The 23,704-nt window shown below is 40.3% G+C and overlaps 2 protein-coding genes across 3 annotated transcripts; one reads left to right on the top strand and one right to left on the bottom strand.

The window, feature by feature from the left end:
• Positions 1 to 2,422: 2,422 nt before the first annotated feature.
• LOC133169320 (uncharacterized) lies at positions 2,423 to 3,985 on the bottom strand. Of its 2 annotated transcripts, none has more exons than XM_061301433.1 (2): positions 3,526 to 3,985; positions 2,423 to 3,447 (listed from the first exon to the last, which is right to left on the bottom strand). In XM_061301433.1, the coding sequence occupies exons 1-2, from the start codon at positions 3,621 to 3,623 to the stop codon at positions 3,069 to 3,071; spliced, it is 477 nt and encodes a 158-aa protein (XP_061157417.1). In that variant the 5' UTR covers positions 3,624 to 3,985; the 3' UTR covers positions 2,423 to 3,068. The 2 variants fall into 2 exon arrangements, with proteins under 2 accessions (XP_061157417.1, XP_061157416.1); XM_061301432.1 differs by having other exon boundaries at positions 2,423 to 3,725; positions 3,855 to 3,985.
• Positions 3,986 to 5,022: 1,037 nt separating this feature from the next.
• On the top strand, positions 5,023 to 19,984 carry plcb2 (phospholipase C, beta 2). Its single transcript, XM_061302169.1, has 32 exons — positions 5,023 to 5,395; positions 5,719 to 5,796; positions 6,351 to 6,419; positions 7,344 to 7,484; positions 7,823 to 7,902; positions 7,973 to 8,026; positions 8,123 to 8,198; positions 8,279 to 8,379; positions 8,980 to 9,140; positions 9,210 to 9,356; positions 9,447 to 9,604; positions 10,057 to 10,139; positions 10,253 to 10,337; positions 10,567 to 10,777; positions 10,863 to 10,942; positions 11,017 to 11,113; positions 11,635 to 11,719; positions 11,839 to 11,963; positions 12,221 to 12,372; positions 12,552 to 12,716; positions 12,781 to 12,880; positions 13,017 to 13,121; positions 13,225 to 13,289; positions 13,719 to 13,797; positions 13,878 to 14,246; positions 14,369 to 14,552; positions 15,062 to 15,206; positions 15,298 to 15,362; positions 15,868 to 15,918; positions 16,027 to 16,084; positions 17,870 to 17,953; positions 18,746 to 19,984. The coding sequence occupies exons 1-32, from the start codon at positions 5,312 to 5,314 to the stop codon at positions 18,914 to 18,916; spliced, it is 3,708 nt and encodes a 1,235-aa protein (XP_061158153.1). The 5' UTR covers positions 5,023 to 5,311; the 3' UTR covers positions 18,917 to 19,984.
• Positions 19,985 to 23,704: the final 3,720 nt, after the last annotated feature.

Genomic DNA, 23,704 nt, shown 5'->3' with positions numbered 1-23,704 from the left:
AGCAAAATGATTTGAAGTGATGCAGTAAAATGTGTTTGTTTTGTTGACATACTGAATTGCACATGTTGGTCTCATTTGATAGGAATATATTGTCAATAATGTCATGTTTATTTATTTCGTATACAAATATAGATGCATAGATTTAGTCTCAGTTACCCGCCCATTTGTTTACGCAGCTGACGTGAAAATGAAGTCAGACTCCAAGACAAATGTTTGTTTTGTGTTCAGTGCTTTAAAACAAGGAGGAAGTCATTTGTGTCAATATATGAAATCCTCGTAAAAACATCACTAGCATTTGCTTAGAAAATGTCTTTTTGTTGCTGCTTTTCAGTTTCATCCACATCCGTTTCTTTGGATGCGATTCAGCGTTTTTATTATGTAACTATTCTGCTGCCTTTTAAATGACACTTTTATTACTCCTTTTGCAGAACTTCATTATTCATCTCTGAATCTCTCTTACATATTCCAGATAGTAAAATTGCATTTAAACCTTCAGGTGCTACTGAGATTTGATGCTTCAATAATATGTCTTGATAAGGTCCTTTTTTTTTGTTTAGTCATAGGCACCAAAATAGTTTTCTTTTTTTAATATATTACGTAACTATTTATTTACTCATCCTTTTTAAATTGTATAACAGGTATTGTGAGTGTCTCATGTGCACAACCAGATTCAGAGGCAGAAACACAGTTTGCACCACACACACAATGACCAACGGAATCAATTTAAGTATATATATTTTTTTACATATTTAACATACCTCTAATGCAACCTGAAAGTAATTTGATATCCGAATTTTTTTTTCTTGCTGAGAGGAGTCAGAAGGTCACGAGTCTCTTACAAGTTATAGCTTTCAGTAATAAGTGTCAGCAGTGCACTGATGAAATCCTTCAATCAATAGTCATTGTTAGTCATTGCACCTCTCATATATCATGTGTGGGGAGTGGGGGGTCTTGGAAACACATCTGTCAAGTTTGCGTGTAAATACAGAAGCCACAGTATTTTTTGACAGGGCTGTTTATTTTTCCAGCACAAATAATTTACTATGAATGTTGTGCTTTTCCTCGTTGGACTGGACTTCCTGTTTGGCAAAATAAACATACTCTATCCTTTGCTTATGGTGCTCGTCGGCAAAGAAAACTACCGTCGGGCACCAACGCAAAGTGAATATATTATTTCTATGGCCGATGTAAGTCACGGGCCTTTGTCACCATTTTTGTCCGTTTTACGGCAACAACAACATAGCAAACAAATGTCTCTTGTTAATGGTTCTTTTCAGAGAGATGGATCAAAAATAGCACCAGGCAGCATTGTGTAATGTGTTCCTCTCTCTTTTGTACAGCGAGCGCTCAGATCGATCCACCTCCCTCACACGTTACTGACAAATAGGACAGAGCGCTTGCTCTTATTTCCACTTCATAGTTGGACATCTGTGACTATGTGAAATGGTTCCAGTGGGAGCTGTTGCAACACATCTGTGAAAAGCGAGGAGCCCTTTGACAGTTCATTCACAGGAGACGCCTCTTGAAAATCATTCGATCTTAAGCCTTCTCTAGCTTAAATAATAACTCTGCAAGCTTTTGGGTCATTTTTACGTCTGTTGTTTGAGAGATGCTTTCATGACCTCATGTAATCGAACTCCAGCTTTGTAACTTTTGACAATAATCATCTGGACGTTATATACATTTTTAAAATGAATTTAGCCTCTTTGCTGTGCTTTTGTTCCGGAGGCCACTCGGTTATACACCACAATCTCCATTTTGCGGCAGCTGTCCGTTATCCTGCTGCCCTCGATCCCGTCCAGAATAAAACACGACCGATCTTAGAAATCGTCTTGCATTGTTGTCATAATTGTGTCAAGTTCTAGAAGATGCATTTTTGTGTATTTCTGCTAGATGCATGTGTGCTATTATTATATTACAGGGCTGCAGCTAACAATAATTTTAAACATCAATGAATCTGTTGATTATTTTGTATTCAATGTATTAGATTTGTTTTTAAAGTTTTCATTTTCATTGTTGTGTGAACTCAATAACTCAAGGCAACAAACTTGGATATTTTTTTAAGTTGAGCAGTTCACCTAAATATTTGAAATGGTGCTGCTGCATTACTGCATTTCACAACAAAAATAAGAGTTTACTGAACCTTGTCCCATAATATATAAGTAAAATCAACTTATTGAGTTTGTTGAGCTAACTAACACTTATTTAGCCAAAAATGATGTTCCAGCTTAAATGACTATTTGAACCCATGAAAAAATACAAGTTGCACTTTTTACAGTGTGACCTAAAATTTTGGCACCAGCAAATCTGTGTGCTTTTTTTTTCATTGCCTGAACTCATCATTCATTCAGTTAAACATGGCTTTTTTTTAAGTATGAAAGCATGAGCCTGAATTAATATCACCAAACCATAGAACAGAATGTATTTTTCAGGTTGTTTATTTGTATATTTGTGATATACCTATTGTACATAAGGTACCTTTAATAAAAATTGTCTAATTACACCAGGTTTATCAAAGCCCAAAAAAAAAAGTATGCCCGCTTCTCTATTCTGTACATAACCAATCGCACAATACATTTACAAAGTTATATGCACATACCTGAGCATAATTCAACAACGCAAGTTCTTCTACTTGAAATCCAGGCTTGATTCGTAAAAGTAAATACAGCCTATATGTCAAAATGCAACAAGTCAGTGTTGATGAATGGAAGCGATTCCTATCCGGTTATTTAGGCAAAATATCTTTACCGGAATTATCCACCCATATATAGACAGGTCCTTAAAACAGTCCAACATGGATTTAAGGCATACAAATGGCCTAAACAGACAAACAAACTTAAAAAAAACAGCATAGTTGGGGGTTCTTTTACTTCTTTATATCGAGCGGGGTCCCTTAACTTCAGTCATGGGTCAGGTATCAGGTCTAAAGTGAAGGTCCAAATCCATAATTGGATTTGCAAATGATTAATGTGTGTTTCTGTCCGACCAGCGGCTGTCTCGTCTGCAAAGGCCTACGTGTGGGATACATTATTGTGGGAGGGATGGAGGGCTTGGGAAGGGGGGGGCGGTCACTCAGATCTCGACCCGGAGCTCGGTGGCGCGGTGGTCGCATCAGAGGCTACCTGACCCGGATCACGTTCCACTCGATCTCCTGGATCCTTCTCTTCCTCCCCCTCCACTTGCGTCTCCTCGTCCACACTTCCCGATCTCTGCGTGGCTGCGCGGGGCGACGCGTAAAGTCCATCCGCCAAATCGTCGCTCTCCTCGCTGTGGTCCCATTGAAAAGCCCGGGTGTGCTGGGTCGAGCCCTGCCTGGCGGTGTGGTTGACTGACAACTGCGTGGAGTTCCACTCGGACACGTTAGCGGTGATGTTCGCCGGGGGAACCGTGACCCCCGGTTTAGCAGCGGATGCGGACGAGGATGCGCTGGTGGGCTTCCAGATGAGGCTGTAATAAATAGCCAGGATGATGGCCGCTAAAGACACGGACAATACATAAGCAAAGACCGTGGCTAGTCTCACCCACTTCTTATTGGTTTTAGCAGCCATCTTGGCCTTTTTGTCCCCTGTATAAGTGGCAGGTTTGCCCCTCTCCATATTGGGCATAAAGTCCCGCTCTCTCATATTGCCCCTGTTTTTTGCTCGATGCTCCACCACCCCCTCCGTCTTGAAGCTTTCTTCTGATCCACAATCCAAGAGAAGTCGGGAAAGGCAGCGGTGCGTGCTCTTAAAACAACAAAATCAGCTTTTACTTGCTGTCAAAATGAGATGCGTCCAGTGCATGCAGCATTGCGTCTCATCGCGGACCAGCGAGGATCCACAGGTTGGGACGCGGCATCCGACGAGGGTCCTAACCTGCTCACGACATGTCCACGCAGGTGCTGTCCGTGTAGGCCCTTGGCCAGACCGCGAGCGTTAGACTGGATGTCATTTATCAAACGATGAGGAGAGATCACACGGCACACTGTCCTATCCAGCAAACGAACTGGCTGGCTCAGCTAAAAATACAGAGAGGGGGCGGGGAGGGCACTCTTAAAGAAGAAGCAGCCGCCAGGAAGGAAATCACTCCAAAATATTACCCTCAGAAGTGCTGAGAACAATTGATTTGGCTTTCTCGTGTTAAGTGATGCATTAAATGAGTAGACGGATTTGCGCCAATTTATTCAGGAAATACGATTTGGACCGGAATTGATAGATAATTTCATTGCAAATATTCCTGAATGGCCCTAAAAAGAAAACTCAATCAGGAGAGTTCGCATTCAATATCGCAAGAGAGTGATCCCACCTGATTGTCGTTTCAGCACAATGGACAGCGACTATAATTAAACGCATAAGCAGGCTAAGGTCAATGTCGTATTTGTTGTTAACTTTCAACTTACTCACAATATGTGGATAATTTAGACTTATCAATGTATCCGACAGGCATGTTCTTGGAGAGTCATCAACACGACATACCAACTCCTCAAAAGGTAGAAACTCCTGAGAGGAGTTTCGAACCCGAGACCAGCAGCTGTGAAGCAGACGTGGAGCATGTGATCATATTATCTTGAAGAGGATGTAAAGTCAAACTTTTATTTTCTCTCTATATGACCCCACTTAGCTAAACACAATAGTCTGCTTAATATTGCATTTGGTGGAATTTGATTTAAGCAGTAAAATCCATGTGTTTTTATTCAACTCAGGGCGGGTGGCCATTTTGCCACTTACTGTCGACTGAAAATGACATCACAGCACCCAAGGATTCATCTTGGGAATATCACGAAACCAAAGCCAGAAAAGAAGTGATCTCCGTGACCGCCAGTGGCAGTACAAGACAAAATGGCAGCCCCCTAACGTGAAGTTTTTCTGCTCAATTCCTATCACACAAACAAGTTTAATCAGAATGTACTGTTTTGACTAGAACATATCAGTAAAGACAATTTTTGATTATGATTTTAATAATATCTTTATTTTTCTGATTGTAGGTTAAAATGATGTAGAATTCAACCAAATTGAAACTGGTTGGCCACCATACTAAGCTACATTAAAGGTGCAAAATCTCAGAAGCATGACCATGACAAGAAAGTACTGGGCTCCATCATGAAGTGTACGGGACATCAAGTGTCGAGTTATGCTGACTTCATTTGCAATTCATATTCCTTTGGGCGCGTCCTCATGTGGGTTCTCCGTGTCCGGCGACGACCACGCTTCACTTCACGACTTCTTTCCAAGTGAGTGAGTCAGCAGAGAGGAGTAAAGTGTTTATGCAGAGTAAACATATAGTACATTATAGTCTTAACAACAGTGGACTCCAAAGTCACTAAAGGAAGGCAATGAATAAGAAAAGGTACTTTCTGGATCCCCCAGTCATCAAAGATTATATGGTTAAAGGAGAACGATTTACCAAATGGTCGGAGGTGAGTAAATATTTAAAGACAATTGCACTTTTGTGTTGAACTTTTTTTCACAAATTCTTATTTACTTCACTAATTTTAAATCAGCTATATATTTAGAAGAAGAATCCAGATGATGTTCTTATTCAGTATATTTAAACTATCTTCAACTTTCCAAATCTGCCTATCAATGTAATATTTTACTTTTTATTTGCTTGAACAAACATTATTCTTGGATTCTAGGATACTTCCTGTTTCAACTACATGACCAAATATGGGCCCCAAAAGGCTAAAATGAGCTGTTTAATATTGGGATTTTGTTTTATTAAAAATATGTCTCCTTTAAGGACTCCAGCAAGACTGTTCCTGTCACCATGAAGATGGATACAAAAGGTTTTTACCTGTACTGGACCAACCAAAGCAAGGTGACACCAACAGTCCATGCCAATGCACATGCTGAGCCGTGTGCTCTGTTTTGGGCCATCAGGCGAATGTTTAACACGCAATATGTGAAAGTGGTTCTGGATCCATGAGACCTGTGAGAAAGCTGAGAGCTGCATTGGATCTTGCTGTGGCCTGCTGTTTGTGGAGGCTATTGATTGGTGCTGATTCAGAGCCCGTCAACCTGCTGCTGCACTTTGCAGCTCAACATCTTTCATGTTCTTGCTACTTCTCAGAATGAAGCAACTTTTGTTTTACAACACATCATATATCGGGAAAGATCCACTGAAGTCGACATCAAACATAGACCTGGCTTTTTCGTGTCTCGGAGCTCAGCCATATTGGTACCGCATTGTGTAAAAGACAAGTAGGATTCTATTTTAAAGGAACAACTATGCACGGTGCACACAAAATAATGAGTTATTGTTTGCTAATCCAAGTCAAATATTTTCTTTTTATCCAGTCTTGTGCCATATTTGGACTCGCGCCTACATCCTGAATTCCATAATGCAGATAACTGTCTGCTTCTTGTTTCTAGGAGACAACATTCTTGGATGTTGCTACTATCAGAGATACTAGAACAGGAAAATATGCAAAACTTCCAAAAGTAAGTATTATTGACTGTAAAATCCACCAACTGAATTCACCTTGCAAGAATATCTGTAGGTATGCAAATAAATCTCTCAAGCACCATTAGTATGAGAAACATATTTGCATTGCAAATATGGCAATGGGCACATGATAACAGGTGCGCACAAATCAACAACGCTGAGTCATCCTTTCCATAGATACTCGGCGAGTCAGACTCAAGGCAAGTTGACTTCATGAATCATGTGCATTTTAAATTCATATAAATTTAAACAGAAATACAGTAATCCCTCATTTATCGCGGGTAATTGGTTCCAAAAACCACCCGCGATAAGTGAAATTTGCTATGTACGGTCACCAACAAGAAGTACTGGGCAATACTACATTATCCTAAAGGTTAGACACGTTTCCTCAATTTAGAAGTTTTATTTTGACTTTGAAATGTTTTTTTAATTTGGGAAAAAATCTGCGATGTAGTGAAGCCGCGATAAACGAAACGCAAAGTAGCGAGGGATCACTGTATGTTTTGCTTTGAGCAACCAATCAGAGGATGGAAAATGCTGATGTCATCAAGGGCTCTCATTGGTCAAAGGAACCATCTTAATGTTGATGAAGTCACAAGTCATTTAAATCAGGTGTATTTAACGAGGGAAACTTGGAAAACATGTCGGAATGAAGCCCCCCGAGGAAAGGACACCCCTGCGATTGTCGGTGCTTCCTTACCTTATCACTGAGTTAACTGCTGCAGCATCATGCATGATGACCAAGCTGATATTTTAGAGCTGCAATCCTGAAAGTTTTAGTCATCTACCAAATTGAATATTAAACTGCAGATCAGTGCTTTTTACACTGAGAAAGAAAAAATGCTTCTCCTACAAAATATGACAAGTACCTTAATCTTTGGCACATTTTATTGAATACCATTAACTGTCTACTTTTACAGCATCCAAAGGTCCGCAATGTGTTTAACCTCGATTTCCCAGACAGCAACCACTTGGCCAAAACGCTGACTGTTGTTTCTGGTCTTGATACCGTCAACTTGAACTACCATAACTTCTTTGCCTCCAAGGAAAAAATGACACAGGTAATAAAGCGCAGACTGTTTTATTGGCACTGTCTGCTTCCTGCAGATGTTTACAATGCTGGCTTCTTGCTGATCCATCGCGGTGACAACGATGAAGCGTCTTTCTCTCCGTTTGTGGTCTTTATTAGAGTTTATGAATACAATATCCGGCTTTTATCAACAGTAATGAAATCACAATTGCTATTTGTTCAAATCCCCCCCCATGCACTAATCTCATTTAGTAGCTTCCTATTATGCCATTGCCCCCTTGTGGCGGCTTTCTGTCACTTCACATGATTTGATTGTTTCTCGTATACATTGCAAACTCAGATAACGTTCTGATTAAATGTATACACCAGAATTGGGCGAATGACATTCTTGCCATTGCCTACAACGCCGCAAGAAATAATGCCTGCAGACAAGTCTTCTTGGACAAAATGTGAGTGGAAATCCTGTGTGAGCTTTTCAGTGAGTTTGGTTTTAAATTGTTTTCTTCTCTAATACTTCAGCTATGTTCAGATTTGTCTCCAAACCAACAAAGATGGCAAGATCCCAGTGAAGAAGTAGGCTAATCACACATTTGAAGTGTTTGGGGATTATGAGTTTCATAACATTGGTCTACAATGCATGATTGTGTCAATATTGTGTGTGTTTATCAGTATTTACAAGATATTCCCTGCTGATAAGAAGAGAGTGGAAAATGCACTGGCATCAGCCCACCTCCCCAAAGGAAAGGTTGCAATTTTCCAACTTTCTAAATTTGACATCCATGACTGCTATCGAGACTTTACTAATGTGAATATTGTACGTTACAGTTTGACAGTATAAAGCTTGACGTCTTCACTGAATCAGCTTTCAAGTCCTTCTTGGCAAATCTCTGTCCTCGGCCTGAAATCTATGAAATCTTCACTTCTTAGTGAGTTAGCCCAAAATCCTTTTTGTCATTATGTTTTAAGGCACAGGAGTCAAACTCGAGGCCCGGGGCCAGATACGGCCCGCCACATCATTTTATGTGGCCCGCGAAGACAAATTGTGCATCAAATTCGTGTGTCATTACTAGAATTGCAAATTGTCTTCACTTTTAATAATATCTTTTTTTTTTTTAATATTTGACCAGGTTTTACTCGTCTGATTTGAAAACGAGTTATTTGTCAATTTGTTTTGTAGCTTTTACTGTATATAATTTGAAGTGCTGATACATTTATTTGGGTTGACAGTCATAAAGAAGCTATGACTACAATGCGGTCCGCGAAAAAAAATGAGTTTGACACCCCTGTCTTAAGGGAATGTTGGATGGACTCAATTGAAGGCAGGAGGAGTGCAGGGAAAAGTAAAACAAACTGTATGGGATTAATGGTATAGAAAATAGTGGGTAGTTACAAAACCTGGTTTGCGAGGCCACCAACTCACTCATGGTTGAGCTTTCAATTCAAGCATGCTTATCCTTGTGTGATGAAATTGCAAAAAGGTTTACATGGCTGAATGATGTAGAACATGTGCAATATTTGCCCTCCAGTTCCAATAAACCCACCATGACCAAGGAGAACTTTGCCAAGTTTCTCAACGAAAAGCAGAGAGACTCCCGGCTCAATGAGGAATTGTTTCCACGGCTACGGCAGGACCAGATAAAAGCTTTGATGCTCAAATATGAACCCTGCACCACAAACTGTAACAGAGGTGAGCTTCTTCATGGCACATTCTGCTTCAGTGTGTTTTCCATCTACTACTATATGGTCCTTCTTGTAGGTCTCATTACCCCGGAAGCGCTCTTGTCCTTCCTGGTGGGTCCTGAGACTTCAGTGGTCATGCAGGACAGGCTGGCAAAATGTCAGGACATGACCCAGCCCCTACCCCATTACTTCATCAAGTCCTCTCACAACACGTACCTGACAGGTCACATTTATCTTGTGCATTTACAAACGAAACAATAAAAAAAAATCAGACCTTAACATATATTTAATTCTCACCACCACTCTTCCACAGCTGGTCAGTTTTCCGGCGTGTCCTCCCCGGAGATGTACCGCCAGTGTCTTTTGTCGGGATGCCGTTGTCTGGAACTTGACTGCTGGAAGGGGAAACCTCCAGAGGAAGAGCCCATTATTACACATGGCTTCACCATGACCACCGAAATCCTTTTCAAGGTACTCCCATGCATACTATCCATGCATGCAACACAATATATTCCCAAATAGTGATATGGATTTTTTTTTTAACTGATTATATGACCTTAGACCCTCATGGCTCATTTTGAGGAGGCAGCTTAGACCTGATGTTGGTAATTTCACAAATGCAGGCCAGTGGGTATGCAACAAGGAGAGCTGTGCCACTACAATACACAAAAAAAAAACATACAAGAAGGCACCCCCCCATCATGATCCCAGAATCAACACTTCCATTTAAGGGCAGCAGCAGCAGCAGCAGCAGCTCCTCAGGCCCAACAGTTTAGACAGAGTCATACTAATGTTTTCTTTCCGACTGAATAATCCTGTGGCGCTCTCATCATACATTTAATGCACCGTGTTGAGATTTCAAGCCTGCTCTATATAACCGAGCTAAAATAAAAAGGCCCAAACATTTTGTGATGCTTTTACAGGATGTGATTGAGGCCATTGCTGAGAGTGCTTTCAAGACTTCCCAGTATCCCGTTATCCTTTCCTTCGAAAACCATGTTGACTCGTAAGAGCACTTCCATGCTTCGTAATTCTTTTAAATGACTCCTACAGTCTTTTTATCCAGTACGGAAAATAAATAAGTGAATGTGGCACACACTTTTTTATGCTTGGTTCTAGAGTGAAGCAGCAGGAGAAGATGGCCAACTACTGCAAAACCATATTTGGTAATGCCCTGCTGACAGAGCCTCTGGACAAATACCCTGTAAGTGCTCTAATGCTGCACCACAGCAGTTGTATATCAGTTCAACATTTTTTATGGCAGTGCATTAGTTGTACATCATGTACCCGGCGGCAGGCCATGCATTTGCTGCCTTGGCCTCGTCCCCCAAAAGTACTCCATACCAAAACCAATCTCTAAGATTTTCTGTGTGAGCCACTGATATAGAATTCCACTTGTATCTTGTCCCTACTGTTTTGTATCAAATGTTAAGCTGAAGCCAGGACAGCAGATTCCAAGCCCGACCGAGCTCATGGGCAAGATCTTGATCAAAAACAAGAAGGGAATCCATGAATGCACAAACCAGACAACCAAGAAGAGCAGCACAGCAATCAGTGACCAGATGACAACTGTTGCTTCACCACCACGTAACACTGACCTACTTTCCGAAGATCCAATCAAATCGACCAATCTGGAGAGTCAGGGTGAACATGATTGATCCCACAAAATCACTCAAATCCCTTTCCACAAATTGGCTTGCGCAACTTGTTTTTTATGACGCTTGATTAGATGGAGATATGGCTGTGGAAGATGAGGAACAAGAGGACACAGAGGAACAGGATGAAGAAAAAATGAAGACCTGTGATGAGGTGGAGTATCTGGAAATGTATCACCCTCGTCCTGCCGGAGAATATCAATTGAATTTCCTGTCAATGTGTCGTAGGGCACAGCTGGACAGGAAGTCACAGCATACGAGGCCATGTCATCGTTGGTCAATTACATCCAACCTAACAAATTCATCTCCTTCGACAATGCCAGAAGTAAACATTCCCTTCTTGAACAAAAACAGATTCTAGGATATGTTTAGCATATTATTACCGTATTTTCCGCCCTATAAGGCGCACCTAAAAACCTAAAATTTTCTCAAAAACCAACAGTGCGCCTTATAGTCCGGTGCGCCTTATATATGGACCAAATTCCTAAATTCAAACTGGCCCGAAGTATTGTGTCATGAAATCAATCATAAGTGGCCCGCTGAAGACTATGAATCATGACTCAAAAAGACTATGGATCATTATTTTATGATTAGAAAGTAATTTGTTCCGTCTGAAGTTGAAATAAAAAAGATAAAATGGAGAATGATTTGATTTGGATTAAAAATCTGACACGATGCATTAATGGTGCGCCTTATAGTCCGGTGCGCCTTATATAAGGATAAAGTTTTGAAATGGGCCATTCATTGAAGGTGCGCCTTATAGTCCGGTGCGCCTTATAGGCCGGAAAATACGGTAATTGTTAATATTATTTTGTTTAACAATATTTTGTTCACCATCTTTTCCAGAAAAGAACAAGAGTTATGTCATCTCATCTTTCGTGGAGACCAAAGGGGAAGCTATGATTGCCAAGACTGCCATCGACTTTGTTGAGTATCTTTTCACGTTGCATAAGATGCACTGTCGCACAAAATATGGTAAGCTTTAATATTAAAACTCACAAAGTTAATATGAAATGAATTCCATTACTCTTTAACACTCATCACTGTCAGATATAATAAAAGGCAGATGAGCAGGATTTACCCTAAAGGAACAAGAATGGACTCATCCAATTTCAACCCCCAGCCCTTTTGGAACGTGGGCTGCCAGATGGTGGCGCTCAACTATCAGACAATGGGTAAGAAAAAGCCACAGGCATCCCGGTGAAATAAATAAATAAATAAATAAATTTGAAAAAACTAAAAAATCAAAACATAATTTTTTTTATTATTATTATCATTATTATCATCCCAATTTTGCTGTCAGAATTTCTTGTCTTCCTCCACAGCAGGTCAGTGTTGCACCTTCTCAACACTCGCATGTGCTCCACTTGCCAAACAGCTCAGCTCCACGTGCCGAGCTCCATGCCTAAAGAAGCTCTGTGTGTCTTTCCAGACTTCCCCATGCAGCTGAACATGGCACTGTTCGAATTCAATGGAAGGACGGGCTACCTGCTCAAGCACGATGTGCTGCGGCGCAATGACAAGAAGTTTGACCCGTTCTGCGACAGGATTGACACAGTTGTTGCAATCACATTGACCATTAAGGCAGGTTCCACTGTCTTCGAGTGTTGTCAGTGTTTTCATTTTATCAGATTAATCGATGGAATCATTGATAGAATAATTCTAAAAACATTTAAAAATATCTACCTAGTGTCGAACTGCATTTTAATGCAGTCTGAGCATTTATCTGCTATATAAAAAAAATAGTCATAACTCCTTCCCAGATTTTTTCTGGACAATTTCTGTCTGACAAGAGTGTAAAAACTGGAGTGGAGGTGGAGATCATTGGGCTGCCAGGAGACCCCAAGAAGAAATATCGCACCAAGTGGTCCACCACACCCAACTCTATTAACCCAGTGTGGAATGAGGAGCCTTTTGTGTTTGACAAGGTGTGTGCATCATTTCACCTAACAAAAATAAGACATTTCAAATATCCGATATTATTGTTGATAGATTCTCCTCCCAGAAATGGCTTCACTCAGAATGGCAGTCCATGAGGAAAACGGCAAATTCCTCGGACATAGAATCATTCCCCTTGATGCCATTCAGTCAGGTCAGAACCCCCCCAAAGAAATCACATGTTAATCTGCATGTTAATTTATTTTCACACAAAAGAGAAGCGGGGCATTCAAGGCCACTGGATTTTTGCTACCTTGCTGTTGCCTTTTCACTGAGATTTATGCCTGCAGGTTTCCATCACATTTGCCTGCGCAGTGAAAGCAACATGCCGCTCATCCTACCTGCACTTTTTGTGTACATTGAGGTCAAGGACTACATCCCTGCTGCTTTTGCAGGTGGATTTAGTTATTTTTTGCTTTGAAATGTATTTAATTGCGGTGACAGATGGGGTTAGGAGCTTTTTTTTTCCACAGAAAAACAACCATGTTTATTTCTCAGATTTTACAGATGCCTTATTCAACCCAACAAAGGGCACAGAGAAGACGACACGGACCCCAAAAGAGGTGCCTAAATAGTCAACATTTCAGATAATAACATTTCTAACATTCATTGTTGTATATTTTTATGTGCAATCTAAAATGATCACCAAATCTTGGCATAGCAAAAAAAAGCAATATTGCTTGAATTTGCTGTATACTGTGCAATTTATTGAATTGTTTTTTTTTGTTTAAATGATCATTTTGGTTAATTATTTACATACAACAAATGCTTGCAATATTCCAGTGTTTTTAAGTGAAGATAATGTGCTGGAAACATGAAGTTGATTCCCACAATTTGAATTTGCGGGCCACATAAAATGACATCACAGGCCAGATCTGGCCCTCATGCCTTGAGTTTCACACCTGTAATTTACATGGTGTCAAAGTGAATGGATGTTTTCCCCATTAGTAAACTGTGAACTTCTCTGACATTACTTTTTTGTGCCCATGCAGTCATCCTCAGACTACATTTCTCCTTATGAGCTCCCTTTTGTGCCCCAAACTGAAGTGACAAAAGCAAAGGAACTAACAGGTAATGCTTTTTAGAAAGAGAATATTTTCATTTATTTTTAAATTAAAAAAAATATGTCTGATCACTGCTTTGCCTCTCAGTGGAGGTTCCCCTTGTACCAAATCCACCCAGACTTGAGGTGAGTGACTCACCACCCCATGATGCTTCACCTGAAGATAGCGAAGATGACGCTGAAGAAGAGCGCACGTCAGGCACTCCACAACTTGAAGACCTTCCTCCGGATGCTGAACCAGGAAGTTCCACGTCTGAAGAGCTTGTCCCAGAGGAGGATGTCATACAGCCTGAGACGAGCACCGAAGACATAGAAGAGTCAAGCAGTGACTCTATAAACTCGGAGCGAATTTCAAATGATGAACTAGTCGAAGAGGTGGTTCAAGGAGAGCCCGGTCCATTAACTGCATCACCGGAATGTGCAGTGTCAGATAAATCATCTGCAGCATGTAATGAAGGTAAGTGCTTGCAATGCAAGTGAAGTAAACACAGAATAATACAGCCGAAATGATGTGTTAATTTATTCTCAAACCATTGTGGCCTCTGCCAACAATAAAAGCAAGGTCTGCTTTCACTGTAGTAACATCAACCGTGACAACTGCAGAACTGGCACGGCACAAGAGCTACCTGAAGGTCATCAAGCGTCAGGAGAAAGAGACAAAAGAAGTGGAAAAGAAGTATCAAAGAAAAACTGAACTTTTAAGACAGAAATATTCAGATGCTTTCAAGGACTGGAAGAAGAAGGCCTTGCTGAAGAAAAAAGAGTAAGGAGATTTATTTATTTTTTTTGCATTTCTTAAAGGCCATTCAGGTCACTTATCACTTGCTTAGAACAACAATTTTCCCTCGCTATTCGTGGACCAAGTCCTGCCGCGAATAATCAAAATCGACATGTAATTGAAACCTGCCAAAAAGGTTTATAATTGCCTACATATAAAGGCCACAAAAGGCTGGTTAAACACCGTTTTTTATTATTAGACACGGCTATGGCCTGACCAAATGAAGCTCCTCACCTTCCTTTAACATAGTTGCTTGAACCAAAGATGGCGCCAAATATTTTTAAATCAGACAAAACTTTAGCTTGAGCACAAAAACAGCAAATAGGTGACTTTTTCAACCAATAACAAATTTCCCCAAACAACACATTTGCTCAGAGTAAATGAATGAATGAATGGTATTGTATGGAAATGAGTGCCCAATATTTTCAGTTCTAGCTCAAGTAAATTATTAGTGGATGCAGAGAGATGTGCTAAATTCTCTTCCCCTTGTGCAGCATAACCCAGATCGAAGCAAGCACATCGAGCTGCAGTCCCAAAACCGTGCAAGAGCACAAGCAAAAGCTGCAGACTGAATTGCACGCTCTATGGACGGAACAATGTGACCAGCTGAGGAAGAAGAAAGAGGAGTGTGCCACAGAGGTTTGTTAAATCTACAACAAATAAGTGTAAAATCAATCATCTGCAATAGGCTTTGCTGAGATGATGATGTCACTTCCTTGTGATCTGACAGAGACTGGCTAAACTGATGGAGATGGCTAATGAGAAACACAGCATTGAACTGAAGACCTTGGAAAGGTGCCTCCTCACCTAAAATACATTTGGGACCTGCTGAGTTTATTTAATCTGTGTGTTGGGATTATAGACTCCCCGTGCTGCTAATATGTGAGGTGGAGGTGACGCGAGGTGAAACACCTGACATCTCGTAATGAGAAAACCTGGAACAATGAATGAATCACCGCGTGGTTCCTTGAATCTGCCTCCGCCAGCGTCGTGCTTGTGTGTCCGTGTGTGTATTCGTGTCCTTGTGTGTCCCAAGTCCCCATCTGGCATATGGTTATCGCGGAATAACTATTATCGAGAGGGTGTTTAAACAGCAGTTTTCAGCTGAGCTTTTTTAGCTCTCCGCCTTGACACTATAACGACATACTGAAGCGCTTCTTTCACTCCAAAGAAAAGGTCATGTCACCAACACACAGCCGTGAGGCGGTGGTTTGAAGGCTGAAGGTTGTTTATAGGGTCGTTTTTCATTCAAGCAAACATAATGAGACAGTAATCCTTTTTCTCGTCGGCTTCTTTGCAGTGAAATCAAAGAGAGCAAGAAGAAGATCAAATCTTCCTCACAGAAATCCAAGTGAGTATTTTTTAACCTTTTCAAAGAACTAATCACCGCTAGATGGAAATAGGAATAATTTGGCATTAAAAAGGACATTTAAAGATGGAACAATAATTGTCTTCTCAGGCTGAAAAAAGCAATAAGCCGAGAACTGCTGGATGAGCTTGATGAATCTGAATGTGTGGTAAGTCTTATTGGAAATAGAATTCCGTTTCAAAATAAAACATCCTCAGTTGCATGTGTAAAGTCTCTCATACTGCAGGCAATTCTTCAAAATTGATTGATTGATAGAAACTTTATTCATCCCACAGCAGGGAAATTCAAAAGTCAAAGTCTGCTTTATTGTCAATTTCTTCACATGCCAAGACACACAAAGAAATCGAAATTACGTTCCCACTATCCCACGGTGACAAGACATAGTACACAATATACATACAAGTAAACAAAAAAAAACTGTCACAGCAACGCATATGAGTGCAAGAATAATACGAGTGCAAGAATAAAACAAGTGCCAGAATTACAAAAAAGTGAATAACAGACAAAGATAAACACAAGTGCTGCTAGTAGAGATGAACCACATTCATTTTATCAGGTGGCATGCATGTGCAATGTTCTACTACAAAGTGACTTTCAGCATGAGGAATTTTAATTCACTATGTACATTTTGACATTACTTTAGTATTGTGTGGCTTTTTGATTGCAGAAAACACCAAATACACTTCAAATAAAATCTTCTTTATTTGTTTATATTGACAATCATGTATACATTAAATCATGTCGACCAGGGGTGTCAAACTCATTTCTTTCGCGGGCCGCATTGTAGTCATAGCTTCTTTCGGAGGGCCATTATGACTGTCAACCCAAATAAATGTATGAGCACCTCACATTATATACAGTAAAAGCGACAGAAAAAACTGACAAATAACTCATTTTCAAATCAGTAAAAACTGGTCAAATATTAAAAAAAAAAGATATTAAAAGTGAAGACAATTTGCAATTCTAGAAATGACACACGAATTTGATGCACAATTTGTCTTCGCGGGCCACATAAAATGATGTGGCGGGCCGTATCTGGCCCCCGGGCCTTGAGTTTGACACCTGTGATGTAGACATTCAATATAGAGGGTTACCATTCTTATTATGTGGAAGGGTAAATCCACATCACATTTTATGAGACATATGGACGCAAACCACAATGCCCTTTGGCTAAATAATGCAAATATCTATTCAACATTCCGCCTTTAAAAGAAATAAGCATCAGACTTTAGGCTTCATGGACATGTGAGTGTGTCTGAAGCATTAATGTGACAGCTCACTTCTCTTCATCCAACACAAATAATAGTAACTATGGTAACAACAAGGCAGATGGTCTTGTGATTTGAAGAAGAAGAAAAAAAAAATCACTCAATGTCGTCCTCACCCACATCTGTAAACGTGCTCCAACGTGTTGTTTACCCGCACAAGCACAGTGCATACGCACTTTTGAGTGCACAACCGGCTGGTCCATTACTCAGAGGCTGTTTACTGGAAGATGTCTTATACTCGTGTGGCCTATGACTCAGCCCTCATGGCTCTCCTCTGTTGGCTCATCAAGATTCAGACATTTGGGTTCAACTGAACTCAGTGCTTTACACATCCACTCCAAGCATCCTCGCCTCTACTCATTAAGGTCGCAGAGCAGCTCAATAATGTCCCATTGAATCAGCGTCAGCTCATTAATTACATCGACTCTTTATAGGACAATAAGATGGTTAATCGGGAGAGTATTGACGAGCTGTGTGCAATTAGCCCTGCGTAAATAACACGGGGCAGCATGACCTGCTATGATTTAAATGTATTGATCCTCATGCTCAGGTTTCATCCCAAGGGTGCATTTCTTCCCACAAACACACACACACACAGCTAACTGATAGACTGCAGACATCAGGAGGCCACTTCCTGATCATGTTTTTGTCATGTTGTGTTACAGTCTTGTGAGTACAGCATGCAGCAAGAGACTTTGATGGTGAAACAAACAGCCACACTGGAGGAGATCAAGGCTTTCACTAATCAGGTACTAGAGGACCTGATTTTCTAACCTTTGCGCAGCTCAAGCTCATGTCACCGTCTGTATCAGCTCCTTGTATTTTTCCGTTTTCTTTCATAAAATCAGACACCTGAAATTGATTGCATCACATCTAAAATGTATATTTATCGATGATAATAATCGCAACCAGTCATCAGAGTGCCGCTCTGATGCATTTGGTTTGCTGTAAATGTCAGTTCTGTAGAAAAATATATCAATGTTGGACGACATTGTGAAAGCCAGATAGAAAGCACTTCACACCAGGACTTTAATTTTATTTTATTTTATTAACACATGGGCAACGATAGCCATTGTGTAAAGATTTTGGAGGTGACAGGGTCAAAGTTTTGATTCCCGCTGCAGACAAAATGTAAAAATGGCAACTAGTTACAGAGATGCCAGTCTGCTTGCTGGCTAATGTCAAAGTCCTCCAGCTCAAGTGGTGTCACTCTGAGGGCTCTGTTTTCGTAAACAGTGTAAATCCTGCGTGCCATCTGGTGTGCAGGTGGATTAGACCCCGTGTTTGTAATTTTGCAAAGCGGTGGATCTGAGAGAGGGTGGGCTGCACCACTGTGGGAGTGGTCCCAGCCAATCATCAGAAATCAAAGCTGTTCTCCTCATTCCCTTTTTTTACACACTCAACAGTGGCCGTCCCCCACTCCCAATCATTCACGTTACGATTAATGTGATAATAGATGTATTGTTGATAAATTAATTTATCCTTGCGCCTCTACATATTTCCTTTATTGTAACCTTTCTCCTCCATCTGTGTGTCTGTAGCTTAATCAGGAGGCCCTGAAGGAGCACGAAGACAAAATGAGGTCTCTACCAGCAGAGGTGATGGAGGCTGTCAACGCCTGTGTGGGCGTCCACTTCCCTGAACTTATCGACAAGGCGGCCACCAATAGAGCAGAAGGGTCAAACGTCTACGGAGATGTTTTTCTAGGCTAGATGAATTTTGCTTCCTAAATCTTGATCATTCGGTTCCGAATATTCAATGACAGTCAGGTTTCATTTTATGATGGATTGCAGTTAGTATATGTGTGAGACATACCATTTTGCTTAGATTAATTAATACTGTACATATGTATTAACATAATACATAATGCAAATTTACAATTTTGCATTGCATAGTATTTAAGATCTTATCAATGGTTTATTTTAGAGGATATGAATGACTTATCCAGTTGTACAATGAAGCAAAATGTATTGTCAGAGAGGGAAGTCAGCAACTGGACTGCACACAATGAGCAATATTCACACTTTAATATGACACCTTATGACTGCTTCACAAATCTCCAAGAGCGCAAAGAATCCATCTGGGACTAATAGCAAAACTTTTGTGGACACAGAGCTGCTAAAAGCTAATCCATAATACAGACATGTGATTCGCACCCACTCATGCACAGCTTCATACATGGCACATTAAAATAAGGGGCACAAAGCAATGTCCTCATCAGAGAGAGCCACTTATTTCTTCAAGCGTTGACAAGCACCAGCATGCATTTATTAATGAACGCAGATTTCTCTCTGACTCACCATCCAACGCAATCTGGCCTCTTCCCCTCACTTCCTGGTTTTTTTTTTTTCTTTTCATTTATCTGTACGCTCTTCTTCTCAATCAATGAATTGGCTGGCATTTATAATTGGATGAAAGACGGGCGACAGCTTGTGCCTGAGAGTCCCGCCACCTCTTGCACTACACAGATGATCTGTGAGTTTGTCCAGTGTGAATGTTTCGAGAAACAGATCAAACCCGACGACACTTGACTGCACCAATACTGGAAGGAAGCCAAAAATAAAGAAGCTAGGTTTTTTTTTCCTCTTAATAAATTATAGAGCAGCTGAAAAAGCAGACATTCCAAATGCCGAACTGACTGCATCAAGAATAGCATTGTATGTAAATTTAGAAAGAAATTGACCTGAATGAAAATGAGAATGAATACTCAATGGACGTTTCACAGGAAGTGATTCATTCCTATTATGCACAAAAAATAAATGGGGAAAAAGTACATCAAACCCAAGTCATGATCATTTGTAGCAAATCAGAAGAGCACTTTTGAAACCAACAAACAATAAAATGGTGTGGAACATTATCAGGGATGGCAACACAATACGACTAGAAACAATTTATGCCAATCCTGCACAGAATTCTTGTGGCGCAAGGAAAACTGCATCTTTTGTCTCATGCTCTGCTCTGCACAATGTTACAAATCACCTCCCGGAGCGCGCCACACTACGATGGGCCAATAGAAACCACAAAAAGACTCGCTTCTTGGTTAGATAATCACATTTGACATGACTTTGAAGTAGCAGAGTATTTGTTCCTCTTGTGTGATCTGTGAAGATCCATAAGAGGTGGCGAAGTCATGCTCTTTGAGTCCATCTTGCCATGAAGAGGATGCCATCTAGGATGAATACTAAGAAGCACCCACACCTCCCACACACCCTCCGCCTGCTCAAACTCTTCTAATCGCAAGCTGTTTGTGTGCATGTGCATGAATCTGTGCATGTGTGAAATTCTTCATCCAATGCCATTGAACGTTTTACATGTGATTTGTTTTGTGAAAACAAAAAGTTTCACTTGTAAGCTGCAGTAGAGTGATTCTTTCTGTCTTTACAGTACTTTCATTTGGGTACAGGTCTATTTTTTTTTTTCAACACTAAATATGGTAGTACAATTAAACTCAGAGTCAAAAACGATCCCCGTGTTCTTTAATTATTGCGACGGTTTAAATTCTAATCATTTTTGGTAACAGTTTCTTTGTTTTCCCTTCAGGAACAATTATTAAAAGCTGATTGAGCTGCAGGAGATTCACTGCCATTCTCGATTTAGTCCCTAAAATACAGTTAAGATTGTCTCTGTGTGTCTTCTGCATGGTAGACGCTGATTACATTGCCAAAGGGAAGAGGCACATGCAAATTAAACAGCTTGGGACTTAAAAAAGACCCTTGAGGCATCCCACATTTAATTTAATTTCACTCAATTCAGAAAATAAAATAATCAATATATGTCATAATTGAGGTTGTAAAATTAGGTTAGAGTGCTGATTAATAACCATTATTTTACTACAGTTACTGTAGCAGTTAAAACTTGAAACACACCATTCATTTCCCCGCCATCACATTTTGTTTTGCATTTTCTCGATGACACAGCAGATGACAGGTGGGTGTGAGATGGCTCATCGTGACAGCACCCACGATGACACCATGCGTTTATGTTATGCACTTAAAGCAGATGACTCAACCTCTACCTCTTTGTGGAGTTAAGTCTGATATTTAAACATAATGCTTTTACAAAGCTTCATCTTCTGTGCTCAGAGTGAAGCTCTCAAATTTCTGTGTGTGAGCATTTGGAGGTTGGAAGCGGAGAATGTCAGAGCGTGTGTGTGGGAGAGAATGGATAAGCGTGGGCCACAGGGCTGGCTGTTTATTTTAAAAGATGTGAACTTCCTCCTGGAAGCGTAGTGGAGAGGTTTTGTCCTCAGGTGGGCTTTGACTTGTGTGATATTTTGTATCCTGTTATATGAATTTGGGCCAGGAATCAAACATGTAAGAAAGTTTTTATTATTATTATTATCATTATATTGTGGACATATGTATCATCAAACACAACATTCCCATACATCCAAGTCTTGTATAAAGTATCTGAAAGCGATATTTGGGGAGATGTCCAAGTACTTTAATGGGAAATTAATGTGGATTGCCACATGTGAGGAAATAAAAAAAAAAAAAAAAAAATTAACACTGACTGAGACTGCAAGAATCAGAGTGGAAAATGGGAGAAGATGAACAATATTTATTTATTTTCCATCAGTACCTGTCCACTCGAGTTGCTTTTGTTGTGGTGTTGCTTCTGTGCAGCTGACCTTTACATCAGGTGCAACTGAGCATCAGACCGCTCACCGCGGCTGTAAACAAGATACATTTGTTATCCATTTGCACAATTTATTGAGCTGTCAGAGCTGAGAGGGCCTGCAAGGCTGCAAATAGACCCCACCAGCTGGGAGATGGAACGGAAGTTTTGGAGCCCTTCCATTTCCCCCGCATCATTGCAGGAAGGGAATTTCCATCAGACCAGATAGATTGCATAAGGGGAACACAGGTGGTACACTGGTAACAACACTGTGGCAAAGAAATTAGTTTTTTGGATTAAATTACCGTATTTTCCGGACTATAAGGCGCACCTAAAAACCTAAAATGTTCTCAAAAGTCAACAGTGCGCCTTATAGTCCGGTGCGCCTTATATATGGACCAAATTCCTGAATTGAAACTGGCCCAAAGCATTGTGTCATGAAATCAATCATAAGTGGCCCGCTGAAGACTATGAATCATGAATGAAAAAGACTATGGATCATTATTTTGTGATTATAAAGTAATTTGTTACGTCTAAAGTTGAAATAAAAAAGATAAATTGGAGAATGATTTGATTTGGATTTAAAATCTGACATGATGCATTAATGGTGCGCCTTATAGTCCGGTGCGCCTTATATAAGGACAAAGTTTTAAAATGGGCCATTCATTGAAGGTGCGCCTTATAGTCCGGTGTGCCTTATAGTCCGAAAAATACAGTAATTAAATTGAGCCAATACATAGCCACCACAAACCTTTTAAGAATTTTATTATCCTGCTTACATTTTTACAATGATAGAGTGATTCAAAGGGCAACAAAGGGAGCAAATGGGTTCATATTTACTTACCTTTCACAAATGATTAACTTGGATTTTTTTGATCAACTAGTCCTTATAATATAATTATTTACATGAAGTTAGTGAACTGTATCACCCAACTCTATTTTGATGGACATCCAACTCTGTGACCACCACCACACATTAGGCAAGCAGCTAATTCTGTCTTGTGGACAATTTTCTTCTTCTGAGTACTGATATTAACCCCACCACCACTTTACCCTCTCTTCTCAAAAACAGCAGCCTACTGTTTAGCATCAGGTTGTCACCGAAGCTAATTGATGAGAACAGAGGCACTGAGGGCTCCGCCTCATATACTGGCTCTCTTTCTGTGTGTGACATCAGAATCTGCAGCTGCATCCTCAATTAAATTGTCAAATGTCCCTTCTCTGCTGGAGGAACCAAGCATTATTTTTAGAGTATAAATAAATTATAGTATCAGTTTTGTAAGATTGTACTAATTCATTCATCACAGTCTATTGTCACGACTCGTCCAGGTCAGTCCATCGTGTGTACATTTTGTCGTAGTTTCTGTCTGTGTGCTTGCCCCTCCCCTCCTGTGTGCCCATGATCGGTGTAATCACCCTCACCTACTTCTCGTTGCATGTCTTGTATTTAAGTCCTGTCTGCGTGTCACTCTTGTCGGATTGTTGATGTCTTCTTGTCTCTTTGTCTGTCAGTGCTGTTTCTATTAGCCAGTCTGTCAGTTAAATTATATCGGTGGGACTCTTTCACTAACTAATGAAATTTCAACTTCCTCCAGGGAGTCTGAATGAATCTTGATAAATCTTGATCCAGCTCGGAGGAATTTTATGTGGTTGCTGGCTTTCCCAAAATATTAATAGGCACAATCAACATGTTTGTTTTTTGTAACCATGTATTTGTATTTTTGGCTCTATCACAAACATTTCCAATTCCATCATTTAATACTTTTCGTAGAAAACGCAGCTGCTCGAAGGACAACAACAACTGTTGTCGCTCGGCAATTGAGAAGGAACAACAAGTGGAGATGAATCAGATTGATTGTACTTCAACCGGCAATTGAGATCTG

The sequence above is a fragment of the Syngnathus typhle genome, linkage group LG16, assembly GCF_033458585.1.
Source record: "Syngnathus typhle isolate RoL2023-S1 ecotype Sweden linkage group LG16, RoL_Styp_1.0, whole genome shotgun sequence".
Lineage (NCBI taxonomy): Eukaryota > Metazoa > Chordata > Actinopteri > Syngnathiformes > Syngnathidae > Syngnathus > Syngnathus typhle.
The sequence above is the reverse complement of the archived record's forward strand: the minus strand, read 5'-3'. Positions and strand labels throughout refer to the sequence as shown.